The sequence below is a fragment of the Rattus norvegicus genome, chromosome 8 (assembly GCF_036323735.1).
Source record: "Rattus norvegicus strain BN/NHsdMcwi chromosome 8, GRCr8, whole genome shotgun sequence".
Classification (NCBI taxonomy): Eukaryota; Metazoa; Chordata; class Mammalia; order Rodentia; family Muridae; genus Rattus; species Rattus norvegicus.
The window spans coordinates 67,414,600-67,433,528 of record NC_086026.1 but is presented as its reverse complement, the minus strand read 5'-3'; the positions used below and the strand labels follow the sequence as shown (position 1 = coordinate 67,433,528).

The 18,929-nt window shown below is 50.0% G+C and overlaps 1 protein-coding gene across 1 annotated transcript in view; it reads left to right on the top strand.

The window, feature by feature from the left end:
• Positions 1-3,334: 3,334 nt before the first annotated feature.
• Ccdc33 (coiled-coil domain containing 33) overlaps positions 3,335-18,929 on the top strand; it is a 98,676-nt gene continuing 83,081 nt past the window's right edge. The window contains exons 1-3 of the mRNA XM_063265488.1: positions 3,335-3,724; positions 4,539-4,867; positions 4,967-5,083. Coding sequence (XP_063121558.1) covers positions 3,415-3,724; positions 4,539-4,867; positions 4,967-5,083 — 756 coding nt within the window. The 5' untranslated portion in view covers positions 3,335-3,414. The remainder of the gene's footprint in view (positions 3,725-4,538; positions 4,868-4,966; positions 5,084-18,929) is intronic.

Below are 18,929 nucleotides of genomic sequence, written 5' to 3'. Positions count from 1 at the left end.
TTTAACAAATAATTGTTGTTTTGGTGTTACTTGTTTTCTTCTTGTAGCCCAAGCTGGCCTCACACTTGATATGTAGTCAAGGATGACCTTGAACTTCTGATCTCCCTGCCTCTGCCTCCTGCATTATACTCATATTTATGCGGTTCTGAAATCACACCTAAGGCTTGGCGTACACTAGGCAAGAATCCTAGCAACTGAGCTACTGCCCCAGACTCAGGGTTTTTGTTGTTGTCTTTAAAATTTTTACATCTATCTGTCTTCTATCTATCATCTATCTATCTATCTATCTATCTATCTATCTATCTATCTATCTATCTATCTATCTATTGTGTACGTGAGTGAATTTTTGTTCCACAGAATTCGTGGGGATCAGAAGACAATTTTTTGGGAGTTGGTTCTCTTCTGCCATGTAGGTCCCAGGAATCAAACTCAGGCTGTTGGGCTTGGTAGCAAGAAGTGCTTTTACCCACTGAGAAATCCCATCAACCTAGTTTTCGGGTTTTGCCTAAGGTTTTTTGTTTGTTTTTTAACTACTACATGCGTGTGTACACACACACACACACACACACACACAGAGAGAGAGAGAGAGAGAGAGAGAGAGAGAGAGAGAGAGAGAGAGAGAGAGTCTATCCTAGAGACAGAGTAGAGAAGGGGTATACTTGGAAAGAATGGATGCTAGATAGTGGAGGTCCTAAATGATGGGGAAGCTAAAAAGCCACCTCAGAGGCTTTGTGACAAGATGGAGAGGTCATCAGGAGAACAGCGGTTCTGAAGAGACTGGAAGAACCATCTGGGAAAAACCTCAGTTCCTCTGCACACAGACCTCACCCTCTGGAGCAGCGGGGGAGCAGTGCAGTGTGTAGAGGTCACTGGGTCTTGGAGCAGGTCAGATGGATTCTCATCTATGGCATCTCTGGAGGTGGCTTCAGACATCCAAAGGAAGAGAGCCAAGCCATTTTGTTTCAGGACAGACAGGCAGAGACAAATCACAGCCTCCAGTCCATGGCTGGCCACATGCAGGCCACCCATCATCCCCCCAAAACAGGCATTCTGTGGCCTTTTCCCTGTGTGACTTACAGGGTTCTGAACCAGTAGGGCTACAGAATGGCTTCTCCATCCCATAGTTATGTCTACCTTATAGAACCACAAGAGTGTCTGGTGTCCAGAAACTACTCAGGGTAAAAGTTATCACCAAAAAGTGGCAATGATATTAACACCATTAGACAATGAGGATGGCAGTGGTGACGTAGGGGTGACAATGGTGGTGGTCATGGTGCTAATTGTTCAGATCTAGATGGTTTGACATTCCTTCCTCAAGCACAAACCCTGACCCAGGTGTGGGGCCCCATGACTGTGGAAAACCACAGGCAGGAGATAAAGCCAATGCAAATGTCCCCCAGTGGAAGAAAAATTAGGCCACAAATTCAAGGAAGTACAAAAGAAAGAACTCAGATAAGGGAGGGGGGGTCAAAGAGTCTGTGCTTGGGTCTGGAGAAATGTCTCAGTGGTTAAGAGGGCTGGCTGTTCTGAAGGACCTGGGTTCAATTCCCAGCACCCACATGGCAGCTCACAATTGTCTGTAATTCCAGTTCCAGGGCATCTGACATCCTCACACAAATATACATTCAGGAGAACACCAATGCACATAGAATAGAAATAAATAAATTATATATACTTAAAAAGAGACTGCTCAAGATCTGCTTGCAATGCCATCTCTAGCAGCTAGATAATATATAAACAGCAGTGGGAAAAATAAAATTTGTTCCTTTTTTTTTAAAGATTTATTTATTTTAGTTATGAGCACACTGTCACTGTCTTCAGACATACCAGAAGAGGGCATCAGATCCAATTACAGATGAGTTGTGAGCACCACGTAGTTGCTGGGAATTGAACTCAGGACCTCTGGAAGAGCAGTCAGTGCTCTTAACTGCTGAGTCTACTATAATCCTCCTTTCCAGGTTCTTGTACTGAACAAAACTATGCTGGACACAGTAGGTGGTTGTGGTGGTGGTGGTGGTGGTGGTGGTGGTGGTGGTGGTGGTGGTGGTGACAGTAGTCTTAGTCTGTTTTGAAGAGTGTCTAGGATCCTCAGATTTCCACTGAAACTCAGAGGAAGAAGCCCAGACTCTAGACTGACAACCTCTCTTTGAGACACCAAGTCCCCTCTAAGCTGTGTCTTGAATAAGGTAAGCTGGCTGCAGAAGCAGATGTGGGTCATTCATTCTCCTACCCTAGAGACCTCTCCACATCCACACTAAGGACTCCTGGGTAGAGACAAGCTCCCCAGAGATGGATAGTTCTGAACACTACATACCCATGTGCCCCCATACATAGAATGTATATCGTATCTTAGTACACTTGAGAATTTGGATGTAAGTGCATGTGTGTATGTGTGTGTGCACATGCTATGCATATGGTTTAAGAATGTAAATATGATTATGAGTACAAATGTGTGTATAGGATATGTGTACATTTGTGTGTTTGTGTGTGTGTGTTTGTATGTACAGGTACATATGTGTGTATATTTGTGTGTACGGGTACACGTGTGTGTTTGTGTGTACAAGTATGTGTGTGTACAAGTATGTGTGTGTTTGTGTGTACAAGTATGTGTGTACAAGTATGTGTGTGTTTGTGTGTACAGGTATGTGTGTGTTTGTGTGTACAGGTATGTGTGTGTTTGTGTGTACAGGTAAGTGTGCGTGTTTGTGTGTACAGGTATGTGTGCGTGTTTGTGTGTATAGGTATGTGTGCATGTGTGTGTGTGTGTGTGTGTGTGCACGCACACGAGTGTGTGTTCAGAGAGGCCAGAGCTTAACCTCAGGCATTATTCCTCAAGATCCTTTCACCTTTTTTTTGAGACAGGAACTCACTGACTCTCTTAGTCTGACTTTCCAGTTTCAGGGATCTTCCTGCCTGGGCCTTCCCACCACTAAAATGTCAGGCGTGCACCCCCACTCCCAGCTTCCATGGGTTCTGGAATCAACTGAGATTCTCACTCTTGTACAGCAAGTACATTGCTGACGAGCCCCAGCTCTAATCATTTGCTCTCCGTATTTCTTTATATTTTTGCCTTCTCTGCTGCTACCTTCACTAGAAGACAGGCTTCAGGAGGGCAGGGATGTGTCTGGTTCACTGCTGTATTCAAAATGTCCAAGACAGCGCCTCATAAACAGTAGGGTCTCAATAAATATTTACTGAGAGATCAAATACTATGTAGGAGGAATCATCGATGCTTTTGTCCCCCAGTTCAGGCTCAGCTTCCTGGCTTGTTGCCTGGATCCTTCTCAAACAAACAGAGAAGGGTGAGGTGTGGCCCCAAGTGCCCAATCTGTCTGCTTTCAGCCTGGACCCAGGATGGGACTGTGAGCACGAGAGGGCAGGGCTCAGCCTGGAGTTCCGACCCTGGCTGAAGCCATGGCCTTCAGAGGTCCCGATCCCTACCTCCCGGCATCCCTGCTGACCCGGAGACTGAAGGCTGGAGAGAAGACACTGGACCTGGAATTTGAGATCTTGAGTGTGGGGTTTAACGAGGAGGGCCGGTATGCCCTGAGGCTGTCAGCTGAGAACCCACTGCAGGCGGGCTCCAGTGCTGGAGTGCAGTTACAAGTCAACGATGGGGACCCCCTTCCAGCCTGCTCAGCTGTCACTGAGGTCATTGAGCAGCAGGATCCTGGCCAGAGCCTCGCCTTCACCAGGAACAAATTTATCTTTACTTTGCCCAAAGGTACAAACTGAAGTCAAGGGTTGGGGGAAGGAGAATCCTTGGGACTTTTGCCCTAGACCTGATCAGAACCCTGGGGGACTGCAAGGGAACTGGGACAGCCAGAGACAGGGCTCTAGCCTCAATTTGAAGCTCTGCCTGTGTGACTATGTGGCCTTGGGCAAATGCTGGTCCTGTCAAAGCTCCTGCTTCCTTCAGTATGACGTGGACGCTGAAACTGCTCTCATAGAGGGCAAAGGTGAAGAGGAACTGGGGGGGGGGGCAGGTATGAATTCAATAGAGGCAAGCCCAAAGCACGTTTAGATCTAGGAGGTGAACGATACATGGATGGAATGATGCTAGAAGCTACTGCTGAGCTACTGCTGATTGTAGGCATGAAGACTGGACAGACACGGATAGAGAGAGGATCCTGGTCTTACTTTCTGGGAGTATCCAGATTGGGTACAAAGAGGCAGGAATTGTAAGTCAAAACCAGCTAAGTGATCTCTCAGATTCAGACTTAGAAGGAGGACTTTCCAGGCAACAGTCCTGGTGTATATCCCAGGCTAAGGTTGGCCAAACTCCTCTCTGGCCCAGAGTGGTGTCAGCACCCAGAACAATCCCATGGGCCTCCTCTCTCTGGTGGAGTCACATGAGGCACAGGTAAACAAGGAATCTTGGGTGAGGAGAGCTGAGAGGAGTCACCCATAAGGGAACTCTTAGCCAAGCTCACTTGGGTTCAGTTCAAGTTGCCACAGGGCCCTGGCTATCCTTCTCACCCCTTGGAGGAGGGAGGGATATCCTGGAGACCACATTTAAAGCCATGTTTTCCACCCAGGGTTCTGTAAGAATGATGGGCAGAGCGATGCACACCTGCGTGTGGAGGCTCTGAGGCTGGATGGATCCTCAGGACAGGTGGCTCAGAAGGTAGGTGAGGCCATCTTCCCCATCTACCCACGGCCAGATGAGCCCCGAATGAACCTCACAGCGCAGGATCATGAAGATCTGTACCGCTATTGTGGCAACCTGGCTCTTCTCCGGGCCAGTGAGGACCCCACAGCCCGCCACTGTGGGGGCCTGGCGTACAGTGTGGCCTTCCATGTGCACAGGGCCCCTCGGTCCTCTGCCTCAAACTGCCGTCTGGAGCCTGGCCAACCAGAGCTACAGGTGGGTGCTCTTGGGTCCCAGCTCAGGACACCGCCTCTGATGAACCTGGCTGTCAACAGCCCTACAGTCCCTAATCTCAATCTCCCGTGTTCTCAGCAGACTTCGAGGGAGGTCCTGAGTGACAAGGCAGAAGTCTCTTCTGTGAATCCATCCAGCATGGACAGACACCAGGAGGGGCTCAGCTGGGAAGCAGGACCCTGTCAGCATCAGGCTGAGGTGAGGGGTGCCAGCCCTTCGGTGGGAGGATTCCCTACTATGGCCACTCTCTCATCCAGGCATTGTGTCCAATTGAGAACTCCCAGGACAAGCAGCCCATTTCACAGGTGAAGGAGACACACCTCAGGATTCTGGCACCACTAAATCTCAACATTTATTGGAAACCTTAGCACGTAGTAGGGTGTGGAAGCCAATGCTAGGACAGCCTCTAAGCAGGGAGTGTCACTAGAGCCAATATAGTTGGATACAATATGGGTATTACACATGGTCCTCAGTGCTGTCAGGAAGGCTCTGAAAGTGGGGAGTGTGAGTCAGGAAAGGCTTTCTCAGGAGATGCGCCATTTTGAAAGGGCTCTTTGCTTCCTTCCCCACTCGTCTATGGACTCCTCCATTCCATATTTGGCTGTGCCAGACACTTACTAGGTGAGTGAAGCTTAGGAGTAGCAGTTTGAAGGAGGTTCCAGGAGTGAGGTCTAGGATAAGGTAGCAAAGAGAAGAGGGTGGTTCAGCAGGCAGCAGAGGGACAAGCTGAGATAGAGCACTCTCTCCGTCTCCCTCTCCCTGTCTCCCCCTCTCTCTCCCTGTCTCCCTCTCTCTCTCTCCCTGTCTCCCTCTCTCTCACCTGGCACTTAGTAGAGGCAGGGAGGGAAACTGAGTTTGATCATGGAGAGGTTCAATGGGGGAAGAAGTGGGAGGAACTGAAATATCCTGGTGAAGAGCAGGGGGAGGTATTCAATTCTGGAGGCAAAAAGTGAGGTGTGGGAGGGGGACTGTGAGGACAGGATTTCAGGCAAAGTAAGCTACCTGCAGCATATGACAGGGCCCCCCAAGCAACTGCTCTCATCCAGACCTCCTGGCTAACTAACGTGGCCCACTCTGACCTTTGTCCATTCATCTGAATCAATGACCACACCTTTCTGACCCGATCCTGTGCTCATCCCCACCCATTCTGTTCTGGACGCTAAGTTGGATGAGATTGGCAGCCTAGGTGAGGCTGAAAGCTCCCTGTGTTCCCGGCCCTGCCCCTCTGTCTAATAGTGTTATCTAGACACAGGACACTCGGGAGGAGACCAAGGATCAGGAACACACTGTCCCTGCTCTTTGGGTCTCCACTCAGCCTGGGCAGCCTGAGCCATGTGGTGGATGGTGAACTCCTGCTACAGTGTAAAATGTGGGTGAAGGAGGTTGGGACCACTGGGGGGAGGGAGGCTGGCGAGATGGCTGCAGCCGACCTTAGCAGCTCTAATTTCTGTTATTTAAAGCTATCATCTCTGTGCCGTACTCCCTCTTAAAGTGTCAGATGTCTGCTTCTACAGAGACAAGAAAATAGCTTTCAAGGGAGAGGAAAATCGTACCCTTTAGAGGGGATGGGGGGGTCAGCAATCACAGCCCTGATGACAGTGCCAGAGCCCACAGACAATGGAGGGTTCCCTGTGAACAAGGGACACGCTTGTAGCTAGACAGACTCAGCCCAGCAGCTCAGCCTAAGGAAAGCAGGCTCCTGTCCCTATAGTCACCTGGAGGCCGTGGCAGGACACAAAGAGCAGTGGGGCCCTATTGCTCTTTGGACCTGTAGCCTGGAACTATAGGGACCCTCGAAATCCGCAAACAGGAGGAATAAAAGGGACAAGAGAGAACTTCATTTTGGGGGTCCAGAAAAATTCAGTGCAAGGCTAAGAACAGATTTCTGGGCTCCAGAAGCAAAAGCTTCAGTACGAAGGCATTTCCTCCAGCCTTTGCCCAGCACAGGGCTCATTCATTCCAACCTGTTCTCAGCCCTGTTAGCACCAAACGTCTCGACAACTTGTTCAATGTAGGACTTCAGTTTCAAGAGTACTTTTTGCTTTAGATAGTGTGTGCCATTTTCCCAAGCATAACAGATGAAGGTCATGGGGCGGGGCAATAGAACAATGAGATGAAGGGTGGGCAGGCATCTAACTGGGGTGCAGGGAAGAGGGCTCTCAGTATCAATGTGTGCTGGCTGAGTCTGACTCCTTTTGCTTTCTGACTATGGTGCTCTTGGTTCTAAATGGGCACACCAAATGTTGTTGCTCCGAGCTAATATTTTCCAGGGGGTGGGGGCGGTTAGCAGGAACTGTTCCCAAGAATATTTCCAACATGAGCAGCCAGAGACTGAGGGTGGAGGTCCCCCAGGGGCGCCCTGACTCACAAAGGAGGACCCTAAGAGCACACTGGCAGGAGCTACCTCAAGTTCCCTGCAGCCACTGACTGTCATCTTCCCTGGGGCACAGGGGCTTCCTTAGATGCCTGCCCTTACGTGGTGCTACCTGAATTCACTTCCTGGAAGCTTTGAGATCACATGACTAATCATGACTTTGCCTAAAAGAAGGTTTGATCAGAAGAAGCGGGTTGAGCTGTACAGTGCTGGGCAGAGGGACCCGGGGGAGAAGGGTAGAAAATGCAGGCAAGTCTGAGCTATAACCAGCTACCCCCCCCCCAAACCCACTATGCCTCTTGGTAGGGTTGGGGAGAGAAAAGAAGAATGGTAGCTTTGATCCCTGAGTCATTGTGCCCTCAAAGGTCACTAGTTCAGTGACACCTTCCCACAGGCAAGCTGTTGAAGAGGGAAACTTTGAGCTGGAAATTCCCAGGTATGGGGTTTCTGGAAACATGAGTTGAATCCCTTGCTCATAGCTCCAGGGGCCACCTTGGGGATTCCTGCGATTTTGAACCTTGATTTCCTCCCGCAAGATCCTGTGGTCCAGATTCTTGAGGAAGAGGGAGGAGGGTGTGACGAGATCGTCCCGCCCCGCCGCCGTACCTCTTCCAAACAATCACGGTTTTGTTTCATGGAAATGATTCTGTTTCCCTGGAGTCTTTTAAAAGACGCTTTTAATTTTCTTTTTTATTTCTTCCATTTAAAACACCTTTCCATTTATTTATTTATTTATTCATTTTTGCCCCAGAGGAACAGGAAAAGAAAGAAAGAAGCTAATAAAGCAACCACCAAATGAGAAGCACCTGGCTTGAAGCCTGTGGATTCTAATCGTAGCTCCGGCACTAACAAGCTAGGGGCTTTTATTTAAGAAGTGGAGGAGAACCAAGTGGCTATGGAGGGAGCTGAGTGGCTAGCCTCACCTCTTCCCTCTGTCCCTACACCTCGGTGGTAACCTCATTCCTTTCTCTTTGTTCCCTCCCTCTCCCCACCCCCATCCAGCCTGTTTGTTCCCGGTCCCGATTCTGGCTAGAGCTGCGGGTCTGCACTTTCGCTGCCCCAGGAACCCTCCAGCTTCGGGCCAGAGCGCTGCCAGTCTTCTCTCTCTCCTGGCTGCTTTTAAATTCATTATGCCTTTTATTGCTTGCTATTGCCTGCGCTATTCCCATTGCCCTGGAGACTAGAGTGGTTCAAGCGGGAGAGGCGCACGATGCGGATTTCATTAACTCCACTCTTTACTGCCCATTCACTCTCAGGGGCCTGGCCTGGAGGGGTAGGGAGGGAGAACTGGGCACCTCTTTGTTGTCCCGGTCCCTCAGTGCGGACCTGCTTCCCTGGTCTTTCAAAGCTTCCACCTGTCTCGGCCCTGGTAGAGAGGAATGCTGTGACCCATTTCACAGGTTGGGAGATAGGTTTGGGACTACAAAAAGGAAGTGGTTGGAGGTGCAGAACGAAAGCGCAGGTTAGAATTGAGCTGCCAGCCCCTTCCCTGGCTGGTAAGGCCGACTCTCCGAGAATCTTCTCTGTACCGGGATCCCAACGCTGTCCCTTCTCTGCCTGTCTGGCCTCCATCAAATCTGCGGACTGCAGCAAAGGCGGCTCTTCCTTGCAAATGAGGCAGTTTTATGGGCTTTAGAAAAACACTCCAATTGTTCCCTCAATTACCCTGGAGCAGATTGAATATATTAATCTCTCTCTTAACTCGAGTTAGAGACTCAGCTGCCACCCCTCCCCCCAGCCACCAGCCCCTTTCTGCAGGCACGTGCCAGGGATTGACTCCCAGCCCCCACCTTTCTGGGCCTGGAGCCCCAAGCTGGTCAGTTTAGTCCCTGGCAAATGCCCCTCCCCCACCCCCTCTCTCCCTACACACAAATACACACACACACACACACACACACACACACACACACACACGGGAGGGCGGGGAGAGAAAGAGAGAGCCCTGTTTTACATTTCCCTATCAATTTTCATTGATTTTTTTTCTCCTTTGCCATTATTTGAAAGAGCTTTTTTTTCCTGAGTAAACGTGATCATGGGGACATGCACCCTCCCACCCCTCTTACCACATAGGGACTGGGCGGGGTCTCAGGCTCTCCCCTCAAGCTCCAGTGACAAGTGCCTCCAGCTTAAACACACTCTGCCCCAGGCAGCTGAGCCCTGCTAAAAGCTACCTGAGGTTTCCCTTTGTACCTCGATTTTCTTTTATTTCTGAGGAACAAAGGCGCTGTCAAGGCGTTCTCAGAGAGTGCTGTCACCCGCACAGGGAGGGGTGTAGCCTGTCTCTATGGTGGTGAGGCTGAGACTGGCAGAGCAGTGGAGTAGCCAGTTCTGGCCCTGGGGAGGATAGGGCAGTGAGTATTTCCAACCCCTCCCCCAGCGCACGGCGCGCGCGCGCGCGCGCACACACACACACACACACACACACACACACACACCAAGGAGAGGAGCCAGGGACTGGCTGGCCCCATAATGGCCCGTTGACCACCTGTAATGAAGCACTTCCTATCCAATGAATCCTCAAGGGAGGATCCAGGGGTCCCACCCAGGGTGCCTCTCCTAGGTGAGCATCAGAAGCCGGGGTCCTGTACTTATGTCCCTGCACAAGCCTCTGCCTCTGTCTCCACACTGCCTGATCTTTGAGCTGTCTCTAAAAGCCCTTGGAATCCTGTCATAGAGGCCCCTTCTTTATCAGCTGGCTGGACAGAGCAGGCACATGGATCAGAAGGACTCGATGCAGGTTAAGCTCTGGTTTAGCAGCACCTTGACCTTGTATAAGTTACAGGCCATTCTCAGCCTCTGCTTCCCCACCTGTGAAATGGGTGAGAACAACTCCTGTATCCACCATTACTGGGAAGATCTGAGTGAAAGAGAAGTGGTTGGTATACAGTCCAGCATGCCCTGCAGCAGGCGTTTAACAGAAGCTTGCTGTTCTAGCAACGAGTGCACAGGAGAATCTGTGTTGAGCAAGGTATAGTTCAGGCCTCTGTTTCTGCACCTAGAAAACAAGATTGCTCCTTCTTGCCTGGCTCCCAAAAGAGGAATGCTGTGGACTTGTGAGTCCCACTATCCCTGGGTCAGATACCACACTGCAGGGTAGAGAGGGCCAGTCTGGGTGCTAGTCTGGGAAGTGGCTCCATTAGCAGATTGTTGTAAGGGAACAGAGCAGATGGCCCTGCTGGCCCGCCTCCTCTCTGCCTCTCCCCTCTCCCACCGGCAAGAACTGGTGCTGACTCACACCTCCTGGGTGCCTGCAAGTGTGAGCCTGTGTGTGTGTGTGTGTGTGTGTGTGTGTGTATGAGAGAGACAGAGAGACAAAGAGAGTCTGCATATGAGTGTGTGTGTGTGAGAGAGAGAGAGACAGAGACAGAGAGACAGAGAGAGAGAGAGACAGACAGAGAGACAGAGAAAGACAGAGAGGGAGCCTACGTGTGTGTGTGTGTGTGTGTGTGTGTGTGTGTGTGTGTGTGTGAGAGAGAGAGAGAGAGAGAGAGAAAGAGAGAGAGAGAGCCTGCATACATATGAGTATGTGTGTGTGAGAGAGAGGATGCCCTGTGCATGAGTGTGTGAGAGAGAACAGAGAAAGACAGAGACAGAGAGACAGAGAGAGATAGAGAGAGACAGAAAATCCAGTTGAGGGTAATGGAGAGGAAGGGGGTGCCTGCTTCTGAAATCCTCAGCCGAACCCCAGCTCCAGGGAAATGTGAACCCATCTGTCATTCCCAGCAATTTCCTTCACAGGTGTTTAGGCTCACAGAAGCACACATGTACATAGTGATCATATGTGTGCAAAAACACACCATGTCCTCTCCCAAAGACAAGTCCATAAGAAACATGCACACATGGGAAGTACACATGCATACCCCCACATGTAGACCCATGCCTCCTGGTTTCGTCTCTACAGACGCCAGAGCACAATATCTACCAAATGAGTAGGGGACACGGCAAGTGTGATGTATGAGGTGAGATTAAAGCGCTGTGTGAAACTGATATTTAATTCAACTCTGACAGCAGACGGGGGCAGGCAGCAGGGGAAGCTGACAGCCTGGATGCTTGGTCTCCATGATGGTTGGCCTACGAGCTGTCAGCACAGCCACCCTCAGCCTAGACTGAGTCTGCAAAGTCTCAGGGTCAGCAGATGCCAAGGCCAGCACAAAGTAGTCCCTTTCCTGGGATAAGCCAAGCATTCATATGGGTGTCCTTCCCCTGTCTCACTCCCACAGCCTTCCCGGTGGTACTGTGGTCCAACCTCACTTGACATAAGGTGGCATCGTTCATTCATCCATCCACCCACCCGTGCCTTCATTCTATTCACTTTCCCGAGCAGCAGACTGAGTTTCTGTGTGTCCAGCCCTTGGAGAAATGTCCATATAGCCACAGGGATATATCTCGGAGGAGATAGAAGGCACGAACAGTGACTTTCCAAACCCACAATATCTATAAGTGAGCCCCAAGGCCTCAGATCACTGCAGAGCAGCAGCTCTGGGAGGATTTAGAAGACTGGAGCTTTGAACCTCAGTTCCTAGCTGCATCTGAACAGTTACGACTCAGCTGGAGTCCCCAACCTCCTTGGGCCTCGTAGTCCTCAGCCAAACAATGGGCACAGTGATGTCTAGTGAGGAAGCCATGGGGTTTGGGTGAAGAGAAGGGTGGGAACTTATATGGTGTAAAACCCTCCTCACAGACATCAGGATGATAGCTGAGCCATGCCTCAAGGATAGATGGGGCAGGAGAGGGTTCTAATGGAACTCTCAGAAAGAGCACAGTGCAGAGGCAGGATATGGAGCCAGGAAAGAAATTGGCTGGTAAGGAGAACTCAGGAAGTAAAGAATTGTAGAAATACCAAGGGGATGGAGAGGAGGTGGTGTCTCCACAGGCTTTGGGATTTCTGTCATGGAAGCTGCTCTGAGCCAGACTGACCAAGGCAGAGTCCATACTTCACTGGGCACCCACAAAGCCTCATTAGAGCACCGCATTGGTCTCAGGAGGAAGGCAGGGTAGCCTGACAGTATTCCATTTCTGTGGAGGAAACTAAATCCTAGAGAAGGCAAGGTCCTGCAGAGCCAGCACCAAAGCCAAGATGGAATCCTGCTCTCTACAGCATGTTCCGGACTCTCTGCTCCAGCAGTCAGCATCAGTGTAGGGTGAGGGATGACGAACTGCATTCCTGGCCAGGCAGACTCACAATTTGCAAACTCTTCCTCAATCCCTTAGAAGTGGACCCTACTGCTTCAAGTCTTGACCCCTTGGACAAGAGCAGAAGGAAGTAGCTGGGCTTCCTGGTGGCATCTTATGAATATGATATGATACCAAGATCAGCTAAGACAGGTTACCCAGTGTTCAGCTGACCGTCCCAGCGATGGACTCGTGGACTGGGTGGTTTGGGATCAAGGCTGGAGTGAAGTTGGGGATGTTCAGTGTGAAGAGTTCAGGACAAATTTTGTGGCTCCCTAGAACTGGCTGGTGAGACGTAGAAGAAATACTGCATCAAAATTCCCAGCACATGAGTAAACCCTCCGATACTCTGTCCGAAGAATGAGGGTCTTACACCAGCAAGCACCACAGTCGGCTTTACACTCAAGTGAGCTCCAGGTCACTGCCTCCCACTGCCCCTGGGGGAGTCACATTACTTCTCTGTCCCTGTTTCCTCCCCTATAGAGGGCATGTAATGCCTCCCTCACAAGATGACTGTGAAAGTTAAGAGAAAGGCTGGCTTCCCTGCAGTCCTGAAGGCTTCTTGGATGAGACAGGGTCCCCCAAACTCCCTAAAAACAGATGGCGTGGAAGGCACCCTGGATTCAGCTGTGGGGGCAGGAGGAGCCACCTGTCCTTGCCCGGCACCCTCAGGGAGGCAGTCTTAGTTCCTCCATGCAGTGTCTGTTGGTCCCTGATTCTGAGCCAGGTCTGGCCTCTCAGAACCCCCAGAAAGACAAATACAGCATAGTGAGATTGCAAAGTCATTGAGTAAAGGAGGGGACACAAACTGGTTCACTCTGGGAAGGCTAAAGAAATGGAAGAGAAGATGGTACACTTGTCCTTGGTATCCTGAGAATTGACTCTAAGGACCTCTCAAAGGGCCAGTCTGTAGATGCCCAAGTTCTTTAAGTGAAAATGACATGGTGTTTACATAGAACCTTTGCACATATTTCTGTGTACTTTTATCATTATTATTGCTACAATTGCTAGTAGTAGTAGTAGTAGTAGTAGTAGTAGTAGTAGTAGTAGCAGCAGCAGCAGCAGCAGCAGCAGCAGCAGCAGCAGCAGCAGCAGTAGTAGTAGTAGTAGTAGTAGTAGTAGTAGTAGTAGTAGTAAGAGATATAGGGTCTACTAGACATCCCAGGCTGTCCCCAAGCTTGTGATCCTCCTGTCTCAGCCTCCTAAATGTTTGGCTTACAGGAGTATGCAGCTGCACCTGGCTCTTCCTACACACTTTAATTCATCTCTAGATTCTTCATAATATCTAGTGAAATGCTGGAACATTGTAGATAGTTGTACTGTATTGTCTGGAGACTCATAGCAAGGAAAAGTCTATGCATTCAGTTCAGATGCAATTTTATTTTGTTATTCTTGAGATGCCAGAGATTGAGCCCAGGCTTTAAGCATGCCAAGTATGCCAACCCTAGAAACTATTTGTACATACACACACATACACACACACATACACACATACACACATACACACATACATACATACACACAAACACACACATACACACATATACACATACATACACACACATACACACATATATACATACACACATACACACACATACACACATACACATACATACATACATACATACATACATACATTCATACATACATACATACTTGGAGGCAGACTGTATTGAGTAAAGAAGGGAGGTAGGTAATGGAAAGTTCTGGTCTGCTGACCTTCAGCTGTGGAACTTTACCTATGCAGCTCAATTCCCCAGGTCATAAGGGAACTGAGGATCAATGAGAATCACAGAAAAGCACTTGGCAAGACCTCAGGAAACTGGGATCCTCAGAGGCTATATTCTAAGCAGAGGACAGCTGGAACAAAGGCCTGGGCCCTGGAACATGTTGGTTTCTTTGGGGAGACTTGGAGATTACTGGGGAGACAGTGATCTGGGGGCCGGTGAGGGCTTGGTCATGGCTTCCCTTCTCCCCTACCCCCAGCAGAAAGCTTGCCCCAAGCCACTGCAGGCTGAATGGTGCTGAGGCCCTTGGGTGAGCATGGTGAGTATAGACATTATTTTAATCTTCCTCTTAGAGCATAATTGCTTTCTGTCTCCTGGTGTTCCTGAAAAGACTTCCCCTCCCGGCGAGATGGCTTTCTAGGTTCCTCTCTCTGCCAGGAGACAAGACAGCTGGGCCAGCTCCATGCTGCATTAACACACTGCAAATGTGATTTCATGGCCTCAAATGAGATTAGGGCCAAAGGCTCTGCTCTCTGGTGGAGGCAGCAGGCGATGTGGGCAGGAGTAGCCAGTGCTGAGCTGGAGGTCTGAGAGAGAGCCATTCCAGGTCCACCAGGCTGCCTGAGTGAGTGAGTGGCTTCCTATAACTGGAGCCCCTCAGACCTTCTGTTTCATGCTGGTTGCAGAACCAGCCTTAAGATTTGTCCTGGGATGGGTGCTCTGGTCTCTACTGTCCCACAATTCCCAGGTTACCTATAGTAAGGGAGAATGCTGGGATGGAAACAAATTCTTCAGTGTGGCTTCAGTATCCTCCTCTTCCTCTTCTTCTTCTCCCTCCTTCTCCTCCTCCTCTTAACATGTAGCCCAGCCTTGGTTTAAGCTGCTATATAGCCAAGGCTGACCTTGAACTTATTATCCTTCTTGGCCTTCTAAGTGCTGGGATTACAGGCCTATGCTGCCATGCCCAGCTTTATGCAATGCTGGGGATAGAGCATTGTATACACTAGGCAAGCATTCTACCATCTGAGCTACATTCCTAGCCCTAGTTTCCTTGCCTTTAAAATGAGAACCACAGGATCCTGTATGGTAGCACACATTTATAACCCCAACACTTGGGAGGCAGAGGAAATAGAAGCACCACACATTCAAGGCCAGCCTGGACTATGTAGGGAGTTCTAGACCAGCCCAGGCTACAGAGCAAAACAACAACAATCATTAATAAATAGGAACTACAGAGAGGATTAACCTATACAAAGTTATACACGCTATTCTGTGACATATTAGGTACCCACTACATGTTACTCACTCGTCTGAGATTTGCAGATGCTGTCCGCCCTTGTGGGGAGAGAGGCACCAAGAGGTATCACACTAGAGAAACATCACCATTCCAGGCTAAAGCAGAAGAGGGGAGGGAGGCATTCCATGAGGATGCTGCTCACTCATCAAGCACCTACCTGGTACAAACTTTGCTGTGCTGCGCTGGCCCCCGAGACATAGCTTCGCCATGCATGGTCCCTGCCCTCAAGGAAGACAGACCCTGTCCTAGAGGAGTAAATGGTATCTCATGAGTTCAGGGAGAAGGGATGCCTATGAACTGTGGGTCCGATGCCTTTATGTCGGGAAAGGAGTGGGCAGGTTTCAGGGAAGATTTGCTGTGGTCAGCTGTCCATGACTTCAGCTGTGGAGGGACCATCAGGCAGATACAGCGGCATATATAAGTCTCCAAGGCTAAAGAGGCCATTGGCTACTCAGAAGGGCCTGGAGCATGGGTATAAAGCAGAGCTGGAGAGACGGAAATTCTTGGGACATGCAGACCTGTTAGAAGGGTTGGGGCTGAGGAGGCACGGGCATACACTGAAGACTGGTTGCTCAACGGCAGCCTTGTGCTTAGTAAATGGACACCGTCCACCTTGGCAGGGTACCTGCCACCTCTGCCCCTTCCTAATGGAAGGGAATAGCAGGCAGCTTCCTCTGTTACCCTTTATTCAATCGCTTGTTAACGAGTTATCGATCCTTTTAGAAGAAAAATGTTCAAAAGCCATGCTGCATCTTTAGTAAAGTGATTTATGAGTTGACAGTGGGGCCTGAGCTGCCTCAGATGAGAGCTCTGGTTACTCAACACTGAGAAGAATCTTCCAACAGGGCAATCAATCAGGGTGCGTGCTAAGCAGATGGGAGCAGAGCTAACCAACATGTCACCCCCATGTCTGCTGGAGACAAAGCCAGGGCCATGGGCACTCTCTATCACATAAACTGCTAGAAAGGTGAGGGAAACCTCCTCTGGGCTATCTAGCTCCTTCTGGCCCCACTCTCTGGCCCTCTGTAGGAGTCAACCAGCACAGCTGCTTAGCCGATGAGGTCACTGAGGTGTCTAAGGTCAAAGGGACTACAGCACACCAAGGCTAAAGATGAGCCCTACGGCTTCCACCACATCATGTACTTGGTAGCTGAACTTACTCCTGCTTACTTGCTACTGCTTGCTGTAACTGTCCTGGGGACTGAGGCTTGCAAGAGCAGGCGGCCATGTGCATAGTTATAGAGGTTGTCATAGCCACATCCAGCCAACCCAGTATCTATTTCCTGAGCTTCCCTACGGTTTCCTTTCATACTAAGGGACCAAAGAGAGGCAGAAGTAATCTCCTAGACTACTACTGTTAACTGTGGCCAATGTAGCCAGTAGGTCCTGTCACTGCGGTTTGAGTCCACAGGGCTTGGCCAAAACTGGACCAAGGCCACGTTAATACTACCAGCCACAGCTCAGATGTCCTGACGTTACCATCTGGGGACAGGGGGGAAACGATCCGTTAGAGCTGGGAAGCAGTGGCCTCCTTCAGATGCCAGGCCACTATGTTCAGATGAGACTCCACTCTGCTTTACACTGCTTGCTCATTTCTGATGCCATCGTCTAGCTTTAAGGTCACAGAGCCAGCTGCCTGCTCTCATTCAAAAGGCTAGCTGTGGCTGAGGCGTGGTTTCTCAATAGTAGAGAAACTACTCTCTGGTCAATCCCCAGCACAAAACAGTAACAACAAAAACAACCCACAGTTGTCTGTGTCTGCTCTTAACCCCATCCATGGTTACCCTGGTTTTGAAAGAGAAATAAGAATGTGACTACTAAAAAAAAAACGGGGAGTCAATAGGCCTTACTGCGCATGCTCAGAGACCTTGCCACGCATGCTCAGAGAGCTTGCCACGCACGCTCACAGAGTCCCAGCCTTCAGGCCTGGATTAAAATCCCAGCTCCGTCTTCAGAGCTGGTGGAGCTGGTGACCTTAAATAGGTCTATTTCCTCAGAGCACCTGTCCCTCATGACAAAGAGAGTGACAAGAGTCGTTTACGAGGGTCATAACACGAGGCTTAACTGAAACAGTGTACTTAGGGCTGCTGGCCAGAGCCTCCACTCATAGTTTATGTTCATTAAGTGCAGGGATGTACCGAGGTGCCGAAGAAGGATGGTGGTGGCGACTGTAGGATTTCAGGCAAGAGTGTAGGCCTACAAGAAGGGCTCACAGAGCAGCTGCCTCCGGTTTAAGAGGAATAAGGTGGGATTGTCATATCAATCATCCTTGTGACCCCGGGCTTGAAAGGCAAGAGTTTAGAACATGAACTCAGCCCGAAGGGCAGCTTTCTGGGACAGCAGCCTGGGAAGCTTTGGTGGAAGGATTCAAACCACAACGGGATGGAGTTTTCCAGATGCTAGCAGGTACCTCAAGGAAGCCCAACCTATGTAGAACCCAATGTGGCCGTAGCTGAGATCACCTACTGGGATACAGAACAGAGTGGAAAAGAGGAAGAAAGGATGTGGGGTTCATATGAGAGGCACTCACATCTTAAGTGACAACAACGGAGACTCAAACTGCCTCGCAAGATGCTCGCCTGCCTTCTTGCCAGAGCTGTTGAGGAGGAAGTGGTCCGTTCTGTCTTTGGGTTCTTTGGTGAGAAGGAACAGGACACCCTACAAAGAGACCCAACAGTATACCCTCCCCCAAAGACAGAGGGTAGGGAGAAGACAAGCCGGAACCACAGACCCACCTAACACGATGTCCCTAGCACAGTGGGACTGCAGAGACTAAAGCATAGACTCAACTGACATTTTAATAGAAAGTATGAACTGGCTTCACGTGACTCTATTGAAACTGTAACTGAAGCAAAGGAAAGACCAAAGATCTCCACAGAAACTCAGAGCCTCAGACTCCTAGGCGATGTGAGGTCAGGGCAGCCCCTGGAGGCTTAGCCGGTTGGCAGTGGAATCAACACTGTGTCAGAGCACGGGATCTTGCACGGTCTTACTTCTTTCAGCCACCAAGGGAGCACCTACTGCATACACCAGCAGGGCTGGGAGGAATTAATGCTATCAGGGTACTGCCCGAGTTGGCAGCTGTCAAAATAAAAACCTAAAGAGGAATAGTGACGTTGCTAAGCCCCCAACCCTCACTCTTTGAGGATTAAACACAGTGTAAGAGCCACCCCAAAACCACACAAACTAAGGCATCTGTCGCCATGCACAAACGAGGCTGCTTTCCTTCTGAACCTCCTGGGAAGAGGGTCCCGAGCAAGCGAGACCCTACAGAGAAGGGGTGTTGCTGTGGCCATGGGAACCAGCCTGGGAACAGAAATGAATAGGCTAGGGTATCTGGAGGAGGGTGTAACGACCAAGCACCGGGTTAGAAGTATATGGCTAGCATCTGCAGACATCTGTTATTTCTCCAGTCCATGTCTGCTAGGCAAAACCAAGCTCCAGAGTGAGCATTTTGTCTCAGCTCCTAGA